This window comes from Syngnathus floridae, chromosome 5 (assembly GCF_059516105.1).
Source record: "Syngnathus floridae isolate MCC-2025c chromosome 5, RoL_Sflo_1.0, whole genome shotgun sequence".
In the NCBI taxonomy this organism is placed as follows: Eukaryota; Metazoa; Chordata; class Actinopteri; order Syngnathiformes; family Syngnathidae; genus Syngnathus; species Syngnathus floridae.
In genome coordinates, this window is record NC_142417.1 from 18,796,847 (window position 1) to 18,820,200 (window position 23,354).

Genomic DNA, 23,354 nt, shown 5'->3' on the forward strand with positions numbered 1-23,354 from the left:
CTACATTTTTTAACCGTTTCAACCCGTTCTAACTTTCAACTCTTCATCTTTTGCCTACCTATTCCACAACTTCCCACTTACCAAAAAATCCAAACATTCAAATTTGAAATTCAACCAAATTCTCCAAAATTTAGTATTACACTTCTATTTTCCACATTTCTCAAGAAATTCAACTCATTTCAACATCATTCGGCATCATTCCCCAAGAAGTGATTCAAAGTCTTCGCCTTCACACGCAATTTCTCCAGAAATTGCATTTTCTAGTTGTTAATTGATATTCAAACGCAAATCCATCAAAATCCTCATCTTCTATATCCGAAATAAAACAGTTGGGCAAGTTCGCCATTAAACATGACAAGTTCCTTCTTGTTCTCCCCTCGGAGTCAAACTCATTGTCGCGCAGCTCTTTGGCAATGTTCCCAGCTTTCCAGAAAGCTTGAATAGTGCCTCGTAAGCATGTCTCTTTGTCAATACCATTTTAAAGGGTCCAAAAGCTGTTTGCTTTGCACAAACTGATCGTATTCATCAATGGCGGTGGAGAGACACCTGTATTATGTACAGTCTGATTGGTTACGGTTACCGCCCCGATCTACAGAAAATGTAATGTACTCTGATTGGTTCATCGGGTCTACATATTACATCGTTTATAGATTTTGGAATGAGGTCCACACAAAAGGTGCACCTTATTAAAAGGTTTTTTTTTGAGAAAATAAAGGCGTTTAAGTGTGCCTGATGGTGTGGAAAATACTGTAAACAAACAAAAAGTAAAGTTGAATTTGACTTATTTATTGAACTGTTTGTCACCCACTTTCACCTCATGGGATTTATTTTTTTTCTACTAGATAATCACGGTTTGCTCGAGGACATTTTTTTTATCCTTTCCCGTCCCAATCCCGTCATTGGGATCATGTGAGTACTGCAGGATTCCTCACTCATCCTCTACCCTAGCACCGTATAAAACAATGAGTACCTTCACTGGATTTGCAGGCATCTTGCCCATGAACTGAGTGCTGTAAGGGTAATCCAACATGGCCATGAGTGTGAATGCATTCCTCAGAAAGCCATTTAGCTGGTGGATGTCCTGAGCAGATGATGGACGCTTACACAGGGCGAACGTGGACTGAATTTTACTGTACTCTAAAAAAAAACAAGATATAAATTACACATTATTACATTTAAAGTCTAAAAACACCAAATTCAAATGTATCTGGTTTTTATTTCACAGGGGTGTCAAACTAATTTTTATCGCGGGCCACTTTGTTTCACACACAGTTTCCCTCAGATTGCTGTTATGACGGTGACACCAAATGTTTGTCTCATATAACTGCATATACACCACAAAGTGATGGATTGCTCGTTTTTAAATAAGACATTATAGTTTGTTCAATTATTGCTCAAATTACTGTAAAAAGGGTAACAAAATATCCATCAATTTTCTGAACCGCTTAGTCCCCACGGGGGTCGCGGGTGTGCTGGAGCCTATACCAGCCGTCAACGGGCAGTAGGCAGGGGACACCCTGAACCGGTTGCCAGCCAATCGCAGGGCACACAGAGACAAACAACCATTTGCACTCGCACTCACACCTAGGGACAATTTGGAGTGCTCAATCGGCCTACCAAGCATGTTTTGGGGATGTGGGAGCAAACCGGAGTGCCCGGAGAAATCCCACGCGGGCCCGGGGAGAACATGCAAACTCCACACAGGGAGGGCCGGAGGTGGAATCAAACCCGCACCCTGCTAACTGTGAGGCGGACGTGCTACCCAGTGAGTCACCGAGCCGACCGGTAACAAAATAATTATTGCAAAATCTCAATATGATTTATCACACACGCCATTTTGAAAATTTGGTAGAGATTTTAGCAATGATTATGGAAGTTGACATGATCTGCTTTCGCGGGCCACATAAAATGGTATGGTGGGCTGGATCCAGCCCCCGGGCCTTGAGTTTGACACCTGTGGCATAGTGACATAAATTACCTTGCCGTTCACCTAATTCTTTCAGCTGATGAAAAGCTCCTTTTACTGCATTTCTGCATTTTTGAGAAATGTTTTCAAAATCCTGTTTAAGAAAAATAAAACAAAAGCAATGTTTGAAAAAATACAGGGAGTTGATGGCAATTGTAATAGTCTACAAATAGAGTTCTGTTTGCAAGAAAATCCAGTTTTATAGCCATTTTTAAAGCACGAGGACAAATTGCGATGGCTGATTTTGCGTCATTGAAAGGTGAGTTTGAAAGACAGGGGCAAACCAGCACTGTCCATAACAATAACAAGTAGACACAGGCAAAATAAACTCCTGTAGACATATTTGAAATGTCATTGATGGCAAATATTATCGCAATAAATGAATATACAGTATACACTAGATTTCATTACTTTTGTTCATTTGTATTATCACATCATTTCACGCTGATTCCACCGGATACTCTCGTGCAATTGATTTGCACATCAGTTTGTTCGAAGCGTATTTCCACTGTTATACATAATCAAAATCAACAAAAACCTAGTGAAATGATTTGTAGGTTACCGTTTTAACTGGACAAAAAAAGCTAATCGCTGTTACTGTGGTGGTAAAAATGTAACAATCATAATGATGAAAACAATAATAATTATAAATGATACTGATAATGATAAAACAGCATATCCATCCAACTTACAGCAGTGACATCTCTAAAAAACTGCCTTGGATCATCCAGCCCAGCAGTTGACAGTATGGGTGCACTAGCAGCAAGAGCTCCAGCCACAAGATTTGGATACTTTATTCTCATATAGACAGAAAGCATTCCGCCATAACTGAAGAGAATAATGAGACAGATAAATGTTAGGGTAAACTTTGAGTAACTGAAGAGAATAATGAGACAAATTCATGTTGGGGTGAACCTTTACAAAAGTAGGATATAAAACATTTTAGTATTTTTATTACATATTTGAGTTAATGTTTGTGCTGCGGGAAATTGTTGAGATTTTTTTGTCACTCAAAGACATTTTTTAACACAAATACTAGATTCATAGTTCGCTCCATTTCAAACTTTAACAAAGTTTAATAAATACCTCTCTCACAGTCTCTGACACACAAAGGCAGAATGTGAAGGTAGAATATTGTGTATTTTCTGAAAGGCGTGGTTCCATCCCGGCGCTGGGTGGTTATGGGAAAATTACTTCTCATGACACAGGGATCTTAGTTAGAAAAAAAATTATTCCTGCTCATCCTGATGTCTCCTCGTTAACTTTTATTTGCGCACCTCTGTGTCCGCACGAGTCTCCTCGTGTCTCTCTCTGCTCCCGAGACCCTCTCCCTTTGGGTCTGGCTTGAATATGCAAATTAACTAATCGCAAATGCCTCTGTGGGCTCTGTTCCCCTTGAGGCAAATGGTCACAATAGGGGCAATTACCTTCCTCTCCAGCAAGAAACCGATAACACCTTCACGCAAACATAAACTGGGTGGGGGCATGCAACTCTGTCTTCTCTCCTTGGAAGGCGCCACGAGGTCTACATGCATGTCAATCACTTTTACTTACCAGACTGTAACTTTAAGGTTAAGTTGTAAATTCACTATTACAGGACTGTCACAGAAAATTAGAATACTGTGATGAAGTTCTTTATTTTCTGAAATGCAATTATAAAAACAAAAATGTCATACATTCTGGATTCATTACAAATCAACTGAAATATTGCAAGCCTTTTATTATTTTAATATTGCTGATTATGGCTTACAGTTTAAGAAAACTAAAAAATCCTATCTCAAAATATTAGAATATTTCATCAGATCAAGTAAAAAAAAGGATTTATAACAGCTTTACAAAATCAAACATTTGAAAATGTCCATTAATGCACTCAGTACTTGGTTGGGAATCCTTTTGCATGGATTACTGCATCAATGCGGCGTAGCATGGAAGCAATCAGCCTGTGGCATTGCTGAGATGTTTTGGATGCCCAGGATGCTTCAATAGCTGCCTTTAGCTCATTTGCATTGTTGGGTCTGGTGTCTTTCAGCTTCTTCTTCACAATACCCCACAAATTCTCTATGGGGTTCAGGTCAGGGGAATTGGCAGGCCAATCGAGGACAGTAATGCCATGGTCAGAACACCATTTACTGGTGGTTTTGGCACTGTGGGCAGGTGCCAGATCATGCTGGGAAATGAAATCATCATCTCCATAGAGCTTTTCAGCAGACGGAAGCATGTAGTGCTCTAAAATCTCTTGGTACACAGCTGCACTTGCTCTGGACTTGATGAAACACGGTGGACCAACACCAGCAGCTGACATGGCTCCTCAGACCATCGCTGACCGTGGGAACTTCACACTTGATTTCAAGCAACTTGGATTTTGCTCCTCTCCAGCCTTTCTCCAGACTCTGGCGCCTTGACTTCCAAATGAAATACAAAACTTGCTTTCGTTTGAAAAGAGGACTTTGGACCACTCTGCAACTGTCCAGTGCTTCTTTTCCGTAGCCCAAGTCAGATGCTTCTTCCGTTGTCTTGAGTTCAGAAGTGGCTTGAACATGGGAATACGGCTATTGTAGCCCATTTCCCGGACATGTCTGTGAACAGTGGCTTTTGATACCTGGACTCCAGCTTTAGTCCACTGTCTTTGAAGCTCCACCAAATTCTGGAAGCGACTCTTCTTCACAATGCTGTTAAGGCTGCAGTCATCTTTCTTGGTTGTGCAGCGTTTCCCGCCACATTTCCCCCTTCCAACAGACTTTTTGTGGACGTGCTTTAAAACTGCACTCTGTGAACAACTTGCTCTTTGAGAAATTTCTTTTTGTGTCTTACCCTCCTGATGGAGGGTGTCAATGATGGTCCTCTGGACAGCAGTCAGATCAGCAATCTTCCCCATACTTGTGATTTAGTTTACTGAACCAAGCTGAGTGTTTTTCAAGGCTCAGGAGTTAATTAGATGATTCAAGTGATTAGTTGAATACCCTAGTGGTATACTTTTTCATGATATTCTAATATTTTGAGATAGGACATTTGAGTTTCCTGAAGCTGTATGCCATAATCAGCAATATTAAAATAATTAAAGGTTTGCAATATCTCAGTTGATTTGTAACGAATCCAGAATGTATGACATTTTTGTTTTTTTAATTGCATTTCAGAAAATAAAGAACTATCACAATATTCTAATTTTCTGAGACAGTCCTGTATATGGGTATATAAAAATATACCTCAATATCCATGTAATTAGTACTGCATGTTGTTTCCACCCCTTGATGTAAAAAATGCCAAGGGTCAAACCCCATAATTCATTTCAATAAAATGCCAAAAAAATGTTCATGGTACATATTTTTATGTAATCATAGATCTAGTTATCGCTAATTATATTAATAATTGTGCTGTAATTGTACAGAATGCTGACATGTTTTCGCGGCAGTCTTCTAACAATTACCTGATCACAAATTTCCTGAATCAAAGACTATAGCATGTGTAACAAATGTAAAGCAATGAATGGAGCTAGTCTTTTTCCACCCAATCCTAGCAGTATCCCTCATTTGCCACATAGTCAGGGTGTTCCAAATGCAGTATGCCTGAACGCCATATTTGACATTGCAGAAACAGAAATAGACTCGTTGCGGACAGTGCAAGACATTGTAAACTCACACTGTAAAATCACACTTCGGGCCCTCACGGATGATTTAGTCAGCCGTGCATCATGTAACAGGAGCATTTGAGGACTGCCTGCCAACCCCCGATTTTGTGTACTAGTGAGAAACTCAACACACCTGCACCGTTCAATTGCGATAGGCATGCGATGAAATCATTTTTACAGGGATGAGAATAGCAAATGTGAAAAAGCACGGAAAAGTGGCGGGGGGGGGGGGGTATATATGCTGTCACGGCGGGCGGGGGAATGTCCGCGAGAGTTACCGAGGCTAACATTGCCCGGCCAGCTAGCCGGCCGCTCCCCCCATGTGTAAAAAAACAATTTTCTCAAAGGATTTACATGATTCACGAAAATACTTCAGATGGAAAAAAAACACAGAAATCCGCGGATCCGCGGAAAATTCTCATCCCTGTTTTTAAGATATTTATTATAGTTTGTTTAATTGTGTTATTTCAACAATAATTCATCATCCCATGCTGTTGTCATATTAACGAATGAAATACCATGACATCCACCATGTACGAAGCGTCAAATTTGTCTGCTTGCACCTCAATCGAATGCTATACCATCAGAGCTACATAATTTAGTTAGCCTGGTATGTATTCTTTAAGAAGGGGGACAGAAGGGTGTGTTCCAATTACAGGGGAATCACACTCCTCAGGATCCTGGTAAGGTCTATTCAGGGGTGCTGGAGAGGAGGGTCTGTTGGGAAGACGAACCTTGGATTCAGGAGGAGCAGTGTGGCTTTCGTCCTGGACGTGGAACAGTGGACCAGCTCTACACCCTCGGCAGGATCCTCGAGGGTGGATGGGAGTTCTCCCAACCAGTCCACATGTGTTTTGTGGACTTGGAGAAGGGAGGTTCTGTGGAGGGTGCTTCGGGGGTACGGGTTGCCGAGCCAACTGATAAGGGCGGTTCGGTGCCTGTATCACCAATGCCAGAGTTTGGGCCGCATTTCCGGCAGTAAGTTGGATTCGTTCCCAGTGAGGGTTGGACTCCGCCAAGGCTGCCCTTTGTCACCGATTCTGTTCATAATTTTTTTTGGACAGAATTTCTAGGCACAGCCGAGGCGTTGAGGGGGTCCGGTTTGGGGACCTCAGCATCGCGTCTCTGCTTTTTGCAGACAACGTGGTGCTGTTGGCTTCTTCAGGCCGTGATCTCCAGATCTCACTGGAGCGGTTCGCAGCCAAGTGTGAAGCGGTCGGGACGAGGGTCAGCACCTCCAAATCTGAGTCCATGGTCCTCGGTCAGAAAAGAGTGGAATGCCCTCTCCGGATAGGGGATGGGATCCTGCCCCAAGTGGAGGAGTTCAAGTCTCTTGGGGTCTTGTTCACGAGTGAGGGGAGGATGGAGCGCGAGATCGCCAGGCGGATTAGTGCAGCGTTGGCAGTAGACTTGGACTTGGAGAAGGGAGGTTCTGTGGAGGGTGCTTCGGGGGTACGGGTTGCCGAGCCAACTGATAAGGGCGGTTCGGTGCCTGTATCACCAATGCCAGAGTTTGGGCCGCATTTCCGGCAGTAAGTTGGATTCGTTCCCAGTGAGGGTTGGACTCCGCCAAGGCTGCCCTTTGTCACCGATTCTGTTCATAATTTTTTTGGACAGAATTTCTAGGCACAGCCGAGGCGTTGAGGGGGTCCGGTTTGGGGACCTCAGCATCGCGTCTCTGCGCTTTGCAGACAACGTGGTGCTGTTGGCTTCTTCAGGCCGTGATCTCCAGATCTCACTGGAGCGGTTCGCAGCCAAGTGTGAAGCGGTCGGGACGAGGGTCAGCACCTCCAAATCTGAGTCCATGGTCCTCGGTCAGAAAAGAGTGGAATGCCCTCTCTGGATAGGGGATGGGATCCTGCCCCAAGTGGAGGAGTTCAAGTCTCTTGGGGTCTTGTTCACGAGTGAGGGGAGGATGGAGCGCAAGATCGACAGGCGGATTAGTGCAGCGTCGGCAGTAATGCTGACTCTGTACCGGTCCGTCGTGGTAAAGAGAGAGCTGAGCCAAAAGGCAAAGCTCTCAATTTACCAGTCGATTTACGCTCCTACCCTCACCTATGGTCACGAGCTATGGGACGTGACTGAAAGAACAAGATCCCGGATACAAGTGGCCAAAGTGAGTTACCTCCACAGGGTTGGATGGGTTGGATGGATGGGTTGGATGGATGGGTTGGATGGATGGGATGGGGGGACCTAGTGAATGACCTATGGGTCGTGACTGAAAGAACGAGATCCCGGACACAAGCGGCCGAAATGAGTTTTCTCCGCAGGATGTCCGGGCTCTCCCTTAGAGATAGGGTGAGAAGCTCGGTCATCCGGGAGATACTCGGAGTAGAGTCGCTACTCCTTCACGTTGAGAGGAGTCAGATGAGGTGGCTTGGGCATCTCATCAGGATGCCTCCTGGACGCCTCCCTGGGGAGGTGTTCCGGGCATGTCCCACCGGTAGAAGACCCTGGGGACGACCCAGGACGCGCTGGAGAGACTATGTCTCTCAGCTGGCCTGGGAACACCTTGGGATTCCCCGGGATGAGCTGGATGAAGTGGCTGGGAGAGGGAAGTCTGGGAGTCCCTCCTAAAGCTGCTGAGCCTGCGACCCGACCCCGGATAAGCGGAAGAAGATGGATGGATGGATGGATGGATGGATGGATGGATGGATGGATGGATGGATGGATGGATGGATGGATGGATGGATGGATGGATGGATGGATGGATGGATGGATGGATGGATGGATGGATGGATGGATGGATGGATGGATGGTATGTATTCTACTTTTTGTCACCAAATTGTTAGATGTGCTGTGAGGCACGTCAGGAATGCCTGGTGAGGCATAAGATGTGTACAAAATTTGTAAACACTATCAGTGCACGAACACGAGTGCAGAGTAATTTTGTTACCAAAATTTCGGATGAGTCGGGGGCAAGGAAACTGCAATGGACAACCATGAGAGGCACACCAAGGTCCCAAATATGCTAGACTAGACTTGGGCAGAAACAAAAATGAAGTTAAGCCTGGCTGCAGTCTACCAAAATAGGGCCCATAGAGTTGTATTTTCAGTGAGTCAGTCTAAGAGAAACTAAAATATAGTTTGTAATTTGGCATGGCACCTATTTGAGCCCAATATCTAGTTCAGGAATAGGGAACCTTAGTCCTACAAGAGCCATATCCTGCCTATTTTCCGTCCCGCCAATACTGAATCAGGTGTGATGCAGCAGGGAGAAATGGAAATCAGCCAAAGTATGGCTATCGTACGACCGGGGTTCCCTACCCATGTTCTAGTTGAATCCTTTAAATAATCAATCAAAAACCTAAAATTAACAGTATTTAATATATAGGTAGAATAATTAAATGTCAATACAACCTTCTGTAACATCTGTGGAGATTTAGAGTGGATCTTACCTTCCACCAAAAACAATGACCGGACAATCTGTGGCTGACATTTGAAGTTTCAACACACTGATCATGACAGCATAATCTGCAATTGCCTGTTCCACTGTCAACAGGCCAATCTGAGGTATGTTGAAGGAGTCATTGCCAAAAGGGAGAGACTTGCCGTAGTACCTCTGTGAGGGGAGAACATGATTGTTGTGAAAGTTAAATGACAATAAGAGTAATACTGTAATACGTGCAAGACAATGAGTTGTGTCGGAGCAGAGGGAGAAACTGAAGCTGGTAATCATGTGAAATGAAAAGATGCCCGAGACAGTTTTTTGCCTTGGGTACCCTATGTATTTAGATGTACACTTTCAAGAAGAAGTCTAACTAGCAAAAAAAACGATGGTTCATGATATGGATGACGATAACACGCCACCAATGTGGTAAGAAGGCCAACTTTAAAATAAGTTGACAGTCTTAACCCCTAAACCTGACCTCTAACCCTATCCCTGTATTCCTAACCCCTAACCCAAGCCTAACCGTAGTTTGAAACTCAAAACTCAATTTAAAATCCACTTTGAAACCCTAACCCTCGGTTTAAAAGCTCATTCTATTTTAAAATCAGACTACAACACTTAAACAATAAAATATACCACTGTCAGTGCACGAACACCAGCGCAGAGTACTTTTTGTTACCAAAATTTCGGATGAGTAGGGATGAGGCAACTGCACTGGAGAACCAAGCGAGGCACACCAAGGTCCCAAATATGCTAGACGAGACTTAGGCTGGCACAAAAATGAAGTTACACTTGTTTTTATGCCGAGCGCAAGGGCAGCAGTCTACCAAAATAGGAGAGACATATCACGGAAAATCCAAATTGTTTGCTTTTAAATTCTTTTTCTTGTGTATTTGGACTCTCCAAGACTGTAGAAAAGTGTAATCTATCCCTCCAGGTGCTGCAAAGATACTTTTATATTCTGTTTGTTTGTTTTTTTCTTACCCCGTTTAGTTTTCTCCGTTTTCTGTTACGTATTTTTATCAATTACATCACATCCGTTGGTGTGGGGCAAACCAAACAAGGTAATGGGTAATGCCAAAAGGTTTCGCAAATCCGCCATCTTTATTACTCGGAGAGACTTTTGTAGTCTAAACCAGGGTCCCCAACCACCGGGCCACGAACCATGGGTCACTTGGTACCGGGCCGCCAAGCCTCACAGAAAATAAAAATGTTTTTTTTTTGATGGACGATCAATTAATTCAGGTTAAGACGCTCGTCCCGGTCACGTAACATGTTTCCCCAGTCGAGCCTGCAAAACTAGCAAAAATGAGAATTTATTTTGAAATATATAAAAAAAAAAAATGGCGATTCTCCCCCAATTACATCCGTCGGTTCAGGTCAAGACGCTTGTCTCGGTCATGTGACATCTCACCTCAGTCGAGCCCGCAAAGCAAGCAAAAATGAGCAAGAAACAGAGATGTTTGGAAAGCTTCCTCGGAAAGGGAAAAAAGCCCAATGATGAGACGGAAGAAGAAGAGGCTACGACTTCTAAGAATCGGAAAGCTGCATTTAAAAGAACATTTCTGGAGTCTTACTTAAAATATGGATTTATCGCCACAGGTGACTCTGACGCGCCAAGCCCACTCTGCATAATATGTGGCGACAGGCTAGCTAACGAGGCAATGAAGCCTTCAAAACTGCTTCGGCACATGGATACCAAGCATCCTGCATTAAAAGACAAACCTTAACCACTTCGGGTGTCATTGTCTCCAATTACGCCGAGATGGGACCGGCCAAGGTGAGTGCTCCCACTAATCCAACGTAATGGTGAGTTTTATTTTTAAGTCGTTTGTACTTGTTTTTATGCCAGTCGAATCATTTTATGTCATCGTATTTATATACCGTAATTTCCGGACTATAAGCCGCGACTTTTTTCCAAAATTTGGGACCCTGCGGCTTATAGTCAAGTGCGGCTTATAGAAGATATTTTGTGATTTTTGTGATGACTTGATCACTTTTACTCTTAACACTATTATATACAGTAAAAGCTACAAAACAAACTGACAAATAACTCGTTTTCAAATCAGACGAGTAAAAACTGGTCAAATATTTAAAAAAAAAAGTTATTAAAAGTGAAGACAATTTGCAATCCTAGTCATGACACACGAATTTGATGCACAATTTGTCTTCGCGGGCCACATGGAATGATGTGGCGTGCCATATCTGGCCCCCGGGCCTTGAGTTTGACACCTGTGCTCTAAACCCTTTCTCTTACTCTGCCATAGTAAGCCAGTCTGTTAGGACCCTGAACTCGCTACCCCCTTCTGCGTAGCGTGCGGCACTGTTGCACTACTTTCTGGAATGTCTGCTGTACGCTCACTTGCTCCTTTTTTTGCTCCTCTTATTTATTCATCTGTTGTGTTATTATTCATTATTTATTCAGCACGCTGTTGTTATACTTGTTTACTTGTTTGTCTGTTGTGGGCCATGTCTTGTCACCGTGGGATAGGGGGGAACGAAATTTCGGTTTCTTTGTGTGTCTTTGGCATGTGGAGAAATTGACAATAAAGCTGACTTTGACTTTGATATCACTCAGAGATTACACAAAGCAGTGGCACTGTTTGGACCATCTGCATTGTATTAAAACCCAATCAATCAGCATTTAAATTCAATTCTTCTGACATTTTGCTCACCAAAAACAAGTTGTAATGAATGTGAACTTTTAATGCATTTTATTCAGAAGGTTACTTTGAACCTTAAACGGCGGTGCGATTTTTACGGCCTCCGGCCTCCAGTGGGCGCTCCAGCAGGAAGCAAGAGCGAGACAGGTGAAGAAGAGATAATGCGCCGAAGAAGACGCGCTAGTTTGTGTTTACATTTCGCGCATCACGCGATCAAGACGGACATTACTGAAAGGAAGCCTTTATACACAAACCGTCATCATGGGGGAACAAAAGAAATGCATATAATACCGCTTTTAAGCCAAACGCAGTCGATGTTAATGACATAATCTTGTGTCTACTCTGGAGCGTACTTATGGATTTTTACGGCCTCCGGTCTCCAGGGGGCGCTCTAGCAAGAAGCAAGAGCGAGACAGGCGAAGAGATAATGCGCCGAAGAAGACGTGATCGTCTCGCGCATCACGCACACACCCGCATTCACACAAAGACAGGAAACTTTTATACACAAACCGTCATTATGGGGGATAAAAGAAATGCATATGATGCCGCTTTTAAGCTATACGTGTCGCTCGCTAGTTTAATATAATTTAGCGCTTCGTGCATGAATAAGATTAGCATGAACAGAACCTCTTCACACTCGAAGAAATGCATAAAACCGACGACGAAAGAGAGACTGAGAAAGTGTGAGGCGAAGGATATCTAACGCTATTCCAATCGGACACTAAGGAGGAAGACTTCGATGGTTTCAGTGCACAGGAGGAAGATGAAGACGGCTCTTTTTTTTACTTTTACTGTTATGTTTTTTTTAACCAGCCCTGTTAGTGCTGTGCTACAGTGTTGCTGCTGTGTTACCGCTGCGTCTCAGTGACTTTGCTGTGTTACTTCCGTGTTGCTGCGGTATTACTGCCGCGTCACAGGCGGGAAATAAATGTTAAGGTATGTTATTAAAGCTTTAAAAAAACTTTCTGTGTCCAGTCTTTCTTTGCTAATAACTGCTGCGGTACTACTGCTGCGTCACAGGCAATGTTTAGAAAGACATGTTCAAGTATGTTATTAAAACGTTAAAAAGGATTTCTATGTACTGTCTTTCTTTGTAAAAAACCCGTGTGCACGTGCGGCTTATAGTCCGGTGAAATATCCCTGAATTTTAGCTGGTGCGGTTTATAATCCGGTGCGTTTTATAGTCCGGCAATTACGGTATTTATTATAAATGTATTATTTATTTATATAAATGTATTATTTATTCATATAAAGGCCGGTCCGCGAAAATATTTCTGACACGTTACCGGTCCGTGGCTCAAAAAAGGTTGGGGACCACTGGTCTAAAACACTCAAGGATGCCAAAGTGGAGAGATCAAAATGTTCTGTTGTCGGCTGCATCAATCCACACAAATCAATGCACCGTCCCCCAACATCAGAACCTCTCTAAAAAGTGCCTGGTCAAATTTCATTTTTCAAGCAGTGTTCCCATGTCTGTGGGCAAAGTCCTGCTTGTTCAAGGACGAGTGTTTCAGAAATCTATTGTCACTATAGAGAAAGATTGGCTGAAAGACTTCATTTCGTTGATAGTTCATTTCATTCAATCTATGGAAACGACGGACACAGTAAAGCGGTAAGCCTGAGATGACACAAAAATAATATATTGTATTTCACTTTAATAATAAAGGATGAGAACGGCAAATGAAAAACCCACTGAAAAGTAGCCGGGGTCTGGGGGCCGCATGCCCCACTGAGGGGGCCGCAGTGGGCTGGGGACCACAGGCCCCCATTGGGGGCTGCAGGAGCCACAGGCCCCTATTGGGGGCCACAGGGCCCACAGGCCGCAGAGAGCCAGGGGCAACGCCATGGAGGGGGCTCAGGGGGAAAAGCTCCCTGGAAACTCATGAATTTTGGCCGTACAGTAACCCCAAAACCATGAATTTCATCACTCAATTTCAAAATATTCCTGCTTGGTGGGCTATCATGGTGAATATAATACAGTCAAGCCTCGGTTTTCGACCACAATCCGTTCCAGAAGGCGGTTCGAGAAGCGAATCTGTCGAATTCCAAATCTATTTTTCACATTACAAATAATGGAAAATTTGTAATCCGTTCCAAGACTTTAAGCATTTTTTCCTTTGCGCATTTTTGTCCGATCGTGCACTCGCAGCGCACCGCCGAACGCGCAACCGTAGCGCGTCGCCGACTGCGCAACTGCACCACGCTGGGTGCATAATTGTGACAGAGCCGTCGCTGAAATTTAGAAAATATTGTTAAAGCCCTGATGTACTTTCCAAAATTTAAGTGGACCTCAGCGTGCAGGGAGCTTAATTAAGTCCAATCGCGCAACCGCAGCGCGCCGGGCGCTCACTGTCGCATTGCTTTAAGAGCGTCTTTGTGTTCCGAGTTGTAGGATAACGCTGCTCTCGAGCCATGCCCATCTGAAGCAGTTCCTGATCCCGTTGGACTTGTCTATTTCCCTGGCACGATCCTCGTCTTTTTTTTCTAAAACTTTCACCATGCTGGCTAAAACTTTTGCTAATTAGGCAAATGAGTAGGCAAATGATGTGACGAAAGTAGCGCCAAAATGCTGCCGAAAATAAGGCGGCTGTTGTCGCAACACTGCTGCCAAAAAATGACACCCCCCCATAAAAATTACCACGCCCCTCCCAAAAATGACCACGCCCCCCACTAAAAAAGAGCTGTCCTCTTTTTCAGAAACCCAAATCTGTTCATCCTAATATTGCGTGTCTATGCACTCGTTTTCCTAGCATTAGTGTCAGTCTTTCTGCTGAGTTTGGAGCTGTGCTCTCTGATTTCACTACTTGTGATTGTATTTTGAGTAGTTGCATCAGATAAATTGCATCGAAGGTGCTGTATTAATCTTGGGGGAACACAACAATGTGTTAAATGCATTTGTTAGCTTCTCGCTAACGCTAGCGCTAGCATTAGCTTACTCCGTAGCTTGACTGCAGTGCTTGTTTACAAGACGTGTTCATAAATATTGTGAGGGGATTTATTTTGTTACGTATTATGTATGTATGGACAAGTCTTCTGCCGTTGATATTTTTTAATCAATCAAAAACGTTTCCAATCAAAAACGCAATCTCTGCTAAAACTACAAATATGTTCAACCGGAAACGGAGGTGCACATCTTGCGGCCTGGAGGGAGTGGGGTGTGAAGTATCTCATTTGCATTTAAAGAGACCGCACCAAAACGGCTTGCTCTGAGCTGCACCTCAGAACAAGTAGAAAAGAGGGACGAGGAAAACGAGGAATTCAGACAAAAGTATCGCTGTTCCACTTTATATAGACCACAACTGAATGAGTAAAACGTAAAACTATAGAATTTATTACCGTGATACTTACACCTAACCCTAACCCTCATCATAAAAAAAAAATTAACCCTACACCCTTGTTTGAAACCCTAACTTTAATTTGAAACTAATTTGAAATCCTAACCCTATGATACAAAAAAAAGAAAAGTCTGCAAAATAGAGAGGTTGCGAAAGGTGAACCGCAATATAGCAAGAAAGCACCATGATCTCGTCCCCAAAATTGATATAATCTACAGTAATTTATGCCAGTGTCACATATGGATGGGGAAGCCAAATAACCATGGTTGTCTATTCTTAGCTTTCAACACACAAAAACAAGTGATGTACCATTTCTTACATGTTCAGCAAATATGACCAAGGCTTCTTGCTGAGCAGCCAATTCGCTAAGAAATCCAGAGTTTAAGGCAAACTCCCAGATGTCCCCCTCATTGCCAGTGTAGAAAAAAACTGGACCATATCCAATCTTCCAGTATTTATCTGCAGAGGTAAGCAGGACAGAAATCAAGAACCATTATTGGTTTTTTGAAAAGTAAAAATGTCATTAGTCAAAACTTACCATTGATCAGGTATCGCTGAAAAAATGTCCCATTCCACATGGAATTAAAGTTGAAATGGTCGAGGCTCTGGGCAAAATACTTTTCTTTGAAAAGGGGTTGTGTCTGGTATCCATGTATTCCTGTCTAACAAAACACAGATCATTTGTTCATTGTAATGTGCCAATTTGCACCAAAACGGTAATAGAATATGGTAATTGAGTAAAATGGTAATCAGGTAGAACAGTAATCAAGTAATGCAGTAATTGAGTAATAAAACAATACAATGATCGAGTAATACAGTAATAGAGTAATCGAGTAACACAGTAATCAAAGAAGAAAATAGCCCCAAACAGATCATAAAAATATCTCTGCAACACCTGGAGGGGTAGATGACACTTCCCTACAATCTTGGAGACGCCAAGTGCACAATAAAATAAATATAAAAGAAAAAAAGTCTATTTTCCATGATATGTATGTCACAATAAAACCCGCTTTTTATTGATTATTTCTTTGTAATTTATTTCTTTTTACATATCTCTTACTTATCTATTGCTATGTGTAATTATCTGCGGTATTAAGGAGTTATCGATGTTTTTTTGGGGGGGGGGGGCTGTGGAACTAATTAAACGAATTACAGTGTATTCTTATGCGAATATTTGATCCAACATACTATATTTAAACATATGAAGTAGGTACCGGAACGAATTAAATTCGTATGTAGAGGTTTGACTATATCTCGGCGGTCGTAATGGCCAAATCCAAACATTTGCAGTTGAACCCTGACTCCATGAAATCAGGTTTCCATCGGTTGATAAACCTCCAAGCAGCAAATGTGTAATTTCAGAAATAGCACTCCAGTTTCAAAGGTTGTAAGCAGGGACGATCAAATAATGCCGTACGCCTGTGCAAAAAGTGAAATAAAAACGACCGTGAAACTCATATTACCTTAGCACTGCTGTGTGACAGCGTTGGAATAAGATCTGCAGTTAACATCGTCAACGTTAATGCTACAAAAGCGGACTTCATGTTGGAGACAGACGCCTTTCCGTCCGTCTCATTTCTTTCTTGACGTCTCGTTGGTCACCGAATCATGCTCCTTCACGTGTTACTATTACAGTTGTTAAATTGAGAAGACGCCGACAGATGACCACAGTCAACAGTCTCTCGTGCTAGAAAAACGTTTTTACTGTCTTCACGTGACTAAATGCATTTGACAAAATTGAATAGAATTTAGGGATTACAAATGCTGTTGACTAATATCACGGAATGACTGAAACAAAATTGAGTATTTATAGAAGACTAGTATTTAAAGAAAATCCACTTTTTTAGCTTTTTTTTTTTAAATATACATTTTATTGTGCACTTGGAGTCTCCATTTTAGAAATGTTTAATCTAATCCCTCAGAGTGCTGCAGATATTTTCTAATTTAGACTACAGATTTATATGCTTTTATGATCTGTTTGGGGGATATTTTTTTAATCTGTTCAATTTGATCTATTCTCTATTGTGTATTTTGAATTATTAGAGTGTCAGTCTTTGCAGCGAGACAGCCAAACAAGGTAATGGGTGTGGCCAAACGGTTTCGCAAATTCGCCATCTTTATTACTCGAATGGAGTTTAGTTGTCCAAACTCCAGGATGCCGAAGGTACATGTGGAGAAATCAAAATGTTCCGTAGTTGGATGCATTAATCCACACATCTCATTACACCGCCCCCCACCATCAGAATCTCAAAGAAGTGCCTGGTTGAGTTTCATGTTTCCCACATCTGTGGGCAAAGTCCTGTTTGTCTGCGCGAAGCATTTCAAGGACGAGTGTTTCAGAAATCTCCGTCAATATAGAGAAGGATTTGCCGAAAGACTTCGTCTCATTGAAGGTTCAGTTCCTTCAATGTATGGAAACTACGGACAAAGTAAAGCGGTAAGCTCGTGATGACTATAATGGTAAACTGTATTTTCCCCTTGCGTTTGTATGATGCCCTCGTTTTTATAGCATTAGCATCAGTGTTTCTGCTGATTTCAGCCTGTGCGCTCTGTTTTCAATTGTGGATGTATTTTGAGTAGTTCTATCAGATGAACTGCATCTAAGGTGGTGTTTTATTCTAGGGCAAACCCGGGCAAAATACGTCCCGCGGGCCATATCCGGCCCTTTGTGCGTCTCTGTCCGGCCTGCAATCATAAATTACATTTGATTACAACTGAATAAAAAAAAAAATCTGTGTCGTACATGCAACTGTTCTGCTTTTATTTTGAAAGGTGTCGCACTTCCGTGAAGTGTGCGTGCATGTGAGCTGTGCGTGTAGGTGAACAGCGCGAAGTAATGCTGCTCTCAAAATGTGTGCTGACACAAAGAAAAGAAAAGTTGACAAAGAGTGCCGTGTTTTCTACAAGACATGGACTGCCAAGTATTTCTTTACAGAACTGAAAGGTAAAGCCGTGTGCCTGGTTTGTGGCACACAGGTCGCTGTGTTTAAAGAATATAATTTGAGTCGTCACTACATGACCAGGCATGAGAAAAAATACATCTCAAGATTCAAGGATTCAAGATTCAAGAGTTTTTTATTCGCCATGTTTGAGCGTGCCAAACAAGGAATTTGACTTCGGTAAATCACAGCCTCTGTTCAACATTTAGGTGACTAACAACAACACTCAGGACATGTGAAGAACGAAAGATATTCTCAAACATCCCCTGATCTTAAACTCCCAAGAGGGCAAGGAAAAACTCAAAACTCCAGCTAGGGGAAATGAGGAACCTTGAGAAAAGACCACAGGTGGGAGGGTCCCTCTTCTAGGATGACCAGGCTGCAATGGATGCAGAGAGGACACATAGTACAAACAGTGTAGACAAAAAAGGTGTGGAAAGCAGGATGTTATTGCACAGTAATGACTCTGAGACTCTAAGAGTGGTGTGAGTTCATCAGAGCGACAGCCTGGGGGAAGAAGCTGTCTCTGTGTCTGCTGGTTTTAGTGTACAGAGCTCTATAACGGCGTCCGGAGGGGAGTAGTTCAAACAGGCTGCAACCTGGGTGCGAAGGGTCTGTTGAGATGTTACTTGCACGTTTCCTGGTCCTGGACAGGTACAAGTCTTGGATAGATGGGAGGTTGATTCCCATTATCTTTTCTGCAGTCCTTATTGTCCGTTGCAGTCTGTGCTTGTCTTGTTTGGAGGCCGATCCAAACCAGATAGTGATGGAGGTGCAGAGGACAGACTGGATGATGGCAGTGTAGAAGGTCTTCAGCAGCTCCTGCGGCAGGTTGAACTTCTTGAGCTGTCTCAGGAAGTACAGCCTCTGCTGGGCCTTCTTCCGGACAGAGTCTATGTGGCCGGTCCATTTCAGGTCCCGAGAGATTGTGGTTCCCAGGAACTTGAAGGTGTCTGATGAGAGAATAGTATTACTGCGGATAGTGAGGGGTGAAAGTGGTGAAGGGCCTCGCCTGAAGTCCACTGTCATCTCCACGGGCTTGAGCGGGTTCAGGTCCAGGTGGTTTTGGCTGCACCAGTGGACCAGCCGCTCCACCTCCTGTCTGTACGCAGTCTCATCACCGTTCTGGATCAGTCCGATGAGAGTGGTGTCGTCTGCATACTTCAGGAGCTTCACAGAAGAGTCACTTGTGGAGAAATCGTTGGTGTAGAGGGAGAAGAGCAGTGGGGAGAGGACGCACCCCTGAGGGGCTCCAGTGTTGGTGGTCAGGGTGTCAGATGTGATGCTCCCCAGCCTCACACGCTGTCTCCTGTTGGTCAGGAAGCTGGTGATCCACTGACAGGTGGAGGCAGGCACCGCGAGCTGGATGAGCTTCTGCTGGAGGATGTCAGGAGCGATGGTGTTGAACGCCGAGCTGAAGTCCACAAACAGGATCCTGGCGTACTTTCCTGGGGTGTCCAGGTGTTGCAGGATGTAGTGCAGTCCCATGTTGACCGCATCATCCACCGACCTGTTTGCCCGGTAGGCAAACTGGAGGGGGTCCAGCAGGGGGCCCGTGACATCCTTCAGGTGGTTCAGCACTAACCTCTCGAAAGATTTCATGACCACAGATGTCAGTGCAACAGGTCTATAGTCATTCAGACCCGTGATGGCGGGCTTCTTGGCCACTGGAACGATGGTGGAGCTCTTGAAGCACGCGGGCACCTCACACAGCTCCAGGGAACGATTGAAGATCCGTGCAAAGGTGGGCGCCAGCTGCTCAGCGCAGACTTTCAAGCAGGAAGGTGACACGCCGTCTGGGCCCGGTGCCTTCCTGATCTTTTGTCTCCGGAACATCTGGCGCACTTCCTCCTCGCGAATCTGGAGTGCGGGCGCGGCCTCTGCAAGAGAGAGAGTCGGTGACCACGGTGATGGAGGTGTGGACAGAGCAGTTGTGGGGGGAGGTGAGTATGTGGATTGTGCTGCAGGAAGTCCCGTTGTGTGGGAGGACCAATCAAACCTGCAGTAGAACCTGTTTAGCTGGTTAGCGAGCCTTGGGCTCTCCACAGGACGGGGGGTTCGTTTCTTGAAGCCCGTGATGCTCTGCAGGCCTTTCCACACTGTTGAGGGATCAGGATTGGCAGAGAGGTGTCTCTCCAGGCTCTCCCCGTAACACCTCCTGGCTTTCCTGACCTCTCGGTTCAGTGTGTTTCTGGTCTGCTTGAACAGGTCCCGGTCGCCGCTCCTGTAGGCCTCCTCCTTGACTTTGCGCAGCCTCCTAAGGTTCGGTGTAAACTAAGGTTTGTCATTGTTGTACGTGCATCTGTCTGATAAACAGCGTGCAACAGAGGCTAATGCATTGCTGGCAAAACTGCAAGGCCAACAAGGACTTTTTATCAAACTTCACACCCAGAGATGCAGCGGCTTTGTCATTTGAGGAAAAGTTAATTTGAGGAAAAGTTAAAGAAGTTAAGAATAAATTGTACTGATTAATGATTGTTTTTTTTATTTGACCTATACACCACAATTTCACATAGCTTAATATGAATATAAACAGAATAATTGTATTCTTCTAATTACCAGTACCAGCTATTTAAAATAAATAATTTAGTGCATTTTACAATGGAAGAAAATTGAGCAGGTTTAAGTTATTGTAGGTGTGGCCCTCTGACACAACTCAGGTTTTTCATGTGGCCCCTTGTAAAAATTAATTGCCCACCCCTGTTCTAGGGGAACACAGTAATATGTTAAACGCATTCGTTAGCTTCTCGCTAACGCTAGCTTTTTTTGTGTGTGTGTTTGTTTCTCACACACATTTACACCGTCATATGTGGGAATCGAACTCACAATGTTGGCACAAGACATCAGCGACTCCCGCATTAGCTTACTTCTTAACTTGGCTGCAGTGCTTTTTTGTTAGTTGTTCATAAATATGAGGGGATTTTATTTTGTTACGTGGCATCTCAGATGTAGCTTGTGTCGTCAGCAATATAAAAACGGATTCTTTCCTTTGTTGCTGCTATGTGTTATGCTCCTGTTGTGCTACATTTAGCACATTCCCAGGGTTATATTTTTTGTACATTATTTTTGGTTATTGTACTGCAATCCTTGATATTGTTTGTGGGATGTTAAAGTTGTTCACTGTTTTGTTTTTCAGAAGGCTACACCAAAGAAGCCCTCATTTACTCACACAAGCTGTCAAACAAAACCCCAAATGTGCTCAGTTGGGACACAGCTTTCAATGAAAACCCTCCAGCCACATGTCAAAAGTACAGGTTAGTGCATCTACAAAACTGTACATTGTACTACAATAACCCATAGAAATCTTTTTTTGTATCATCTAGCCTGTGAATGTATTGTTAATGTTTCATTTTATATTCCTACCCAAAGGCATACAAGTGGCATTGAGGAAGAAACGCCCAAAAAGAAACCCTGTTTTGAGCGCACCAGTGGTGGTGAAGACAGAAGAGTGAAGCAGAAGGCACCTCTACAATGAACATACCAATCCCACAGGATCCCAAATATATTCCCGAAGTCTCTACAAGTACTTTGTCAGAGGTGCCTGACCATGTGTAAGCAAAGCTATCCCAGCAAGTATTTTATGTAAATACATGCAGAAATCAGTTGTCGATTGTGTATGTTAATTTTTCCCCATATTTCTGCAATAGAATGGACTGTTCAACACCAGCCTACAGAAGGGCTACGTATGTACTATATTGTCTATGAAAAGTGCCTTTTGGAAAAAAATTTCAATGTGCCCTTGCATGACAAGGGCGCGGACCAGAAAAGTTGGAACTTTGTTTGTATAGAGCAGAAATGTCTTAACGGTGTTTACGTTAGAAAATGGAATAGTCAGCCACCACATGGAGGAACTCCAGCAGGGAATTTTCCAACTTTCAGTCGCTGTGTATTCCAATGAGGGCTCATTTTTCCAAGAAGAAAAAGTCACGAATTTACAATAAATGCTTCAAATTTGTAACTGTGCATTATAACAATGTTTGTGTATTTTTTTTATCTTCCGGGCAATGAGGCTAGCAATAGCAATGTTCCAGCACAACATCTACAGAAGACATGCCAGAATATATATTGAGCCAGATATTACATGTGGAAGTCAACACAGGCTGGAATAATAGAGATACTTAAAGCACAAAATGCCATACTTGGCGGTGACACGAGGGCTGATTCTCCAGGTATTATCATTACAATTTTTTTATTTTTGCTAAACACAGAAGTTTCAATTGTAGTCATACTGTGCTCAAACGACACTCAGCAAAGTTTGGACTCTACACTATGATGGAGCTGAGGAAGAAAATAATTGATTTGCAACTCATTCAAGTAATAAAAAAAAATATTAAACTGAGATTAGACATCTGGTGTTCGTGTTGCACTTGCAGAGCAATGAAGTGGATGGGTGTTACGACATGGAGCTTGAAGGTCTGAAACACAGCTTTGGGTTCTGGAATGGTCACAATTTGTCTTTGCACAGTACGGTGATCCCCAGTTTTTGTGGGAGATGCGTTCCAGAACCACCTGCAAAAAAACGAAAATCTGCTAAGTAGATAGGGCATATACATTACTTAAAAATTTAAACACCTATGTATTGAAATTTCCAACACATAGTGGGTTTTAAATATTACATTGGACTGACTAAAATTTTGTTTAATCTTATTCTATGTATAAGGCTTTATTTGGCTGCACTGCATTTTATTGAAAATGCTCACCGTGGTGTGTGTGTGTGTGTGTGTCTGTGTGTCTGTGTGTGTGTGTGTGTGTGTGTGTGTGTGTGTGTGTGTGTGTGTGCTTGCACACAGGGCGTTGTGATGCTAAGTGCATTGGTGTTGGCGTAGTAGTGCTCGTAGTTAGTGCATGTTGCGTGCTTCTTCCTGCTTGCTACCTTCTGCTTTCAGCTACTGCTGCCGGCTAGCCCCCTGTTCCCGGGGCGAAAAGAGGAGCCGAGTGCGTAAGCCTCCTCAGCCAGTACATAGCCTCTCCACTGTCAAGACTTCTGCATGCCTCCTTGTGGCCACACATGGTAACTGGGTGCCTCACGGCTCCAGGCCAAATTGCAGGGGATCGACCGGGAAGCAACAGTGGGCCCTTAGGCGTGACGTACAGGCCCACCGGCGCGTGGATGTCCTGGCGCCCGCTAACCACTGTCCCTGCTATGGGTGAAATGGCACCCTTGCTGCCTTGTGGGTATCGTCTGGACTGAAAAGGCTAAGGGGGCAAACCCCGACAGAAAACCCAGCTCGGACTCCGTTAGGCAGACTCATGCTTTAAAAAAGCATTGTTCTGGCAACTCCTGCACCCAACCTGATGCCAAATGTAGAATAGAATAGATCTTTATTGTCATTGTCACACATGTACAACGAAATTTAAAAAGTGCCAACCGATCAGTGCAAAGCTAAAAAAAAATAAAAATACAATAAAAAGTTAAAAAATACAAGCTAAAAACC

At 43.4% G+C, this 23,354-nt stretch overlaps 1 protein-coding gene and 1 long non-coding RNA gene across 4 annotated transcripts in view; one reads left to right on the forward strand and one right to left on the reverse strand.

The window, feature by feature from the left end:
* The window catches only part of dpp7 (dipeptidyl-peptidase 7), a 51,890-nt gene extending 35,193 nt beyond the window's left edge, over window positions 1-16,697 (reverse strand). The window contains exons 1-7 of one of the 3 annotated variants that reach the window (XM_088375224.1): window positions 16,444-16,697; window positions 15,519-15,642; window positions 15,300-15,439; window positions 8,990-9,153; window positions 2,659-2,794; window positions 1,979-2,060; window positions 971-1,137 (exon numbers count right to left, since the gene is read on the reverse strand). In XM_088375224.1, the coding sequence (XP_088231350.1) occupies window positions 971-1,137; window positions 1,979-2,060; window positions 2,659-2,794; window positions 8,990-9,153; window positions 15,300-15,439; window positions 15,519-15,642; window positions 16,444-16,524 (894 nt within the window). In that variant the 5' untranslated portion in view covers window positions 16,525-16,697. The remainder of the gene's footprint in view (window positions 1-970; window positions 1,138-1,978; window positions 2,061-2,658; window positions 2,795-8,989; window positions 9,154-15,299; window positions 15,440-15,518; window positions 15,643-16,443) is intronic. The other 2 variants (XM_088375225.1, XM_088375226.1) reach the window with 2 other exon arrangements.
* Window positions 16,698-17,053: 356 nt separating this feature from the next.
* LOC148398449 (uncharacterized) lies at window positions 17,054-21,882 on the forward strand. The gene is made up of 3 exons (XR_015858478.1): window positions 17,054-17,417; window positions 21,056-21,173; window positions 21,289-21,882. It is a non-coding gene; the product is annotated as an uncharacterized LOC148398449 (long non-coding RNA).
* The last annotated feature ends 1,472 nt before the right edge of the window (window positions 21,883-23,354 follow it).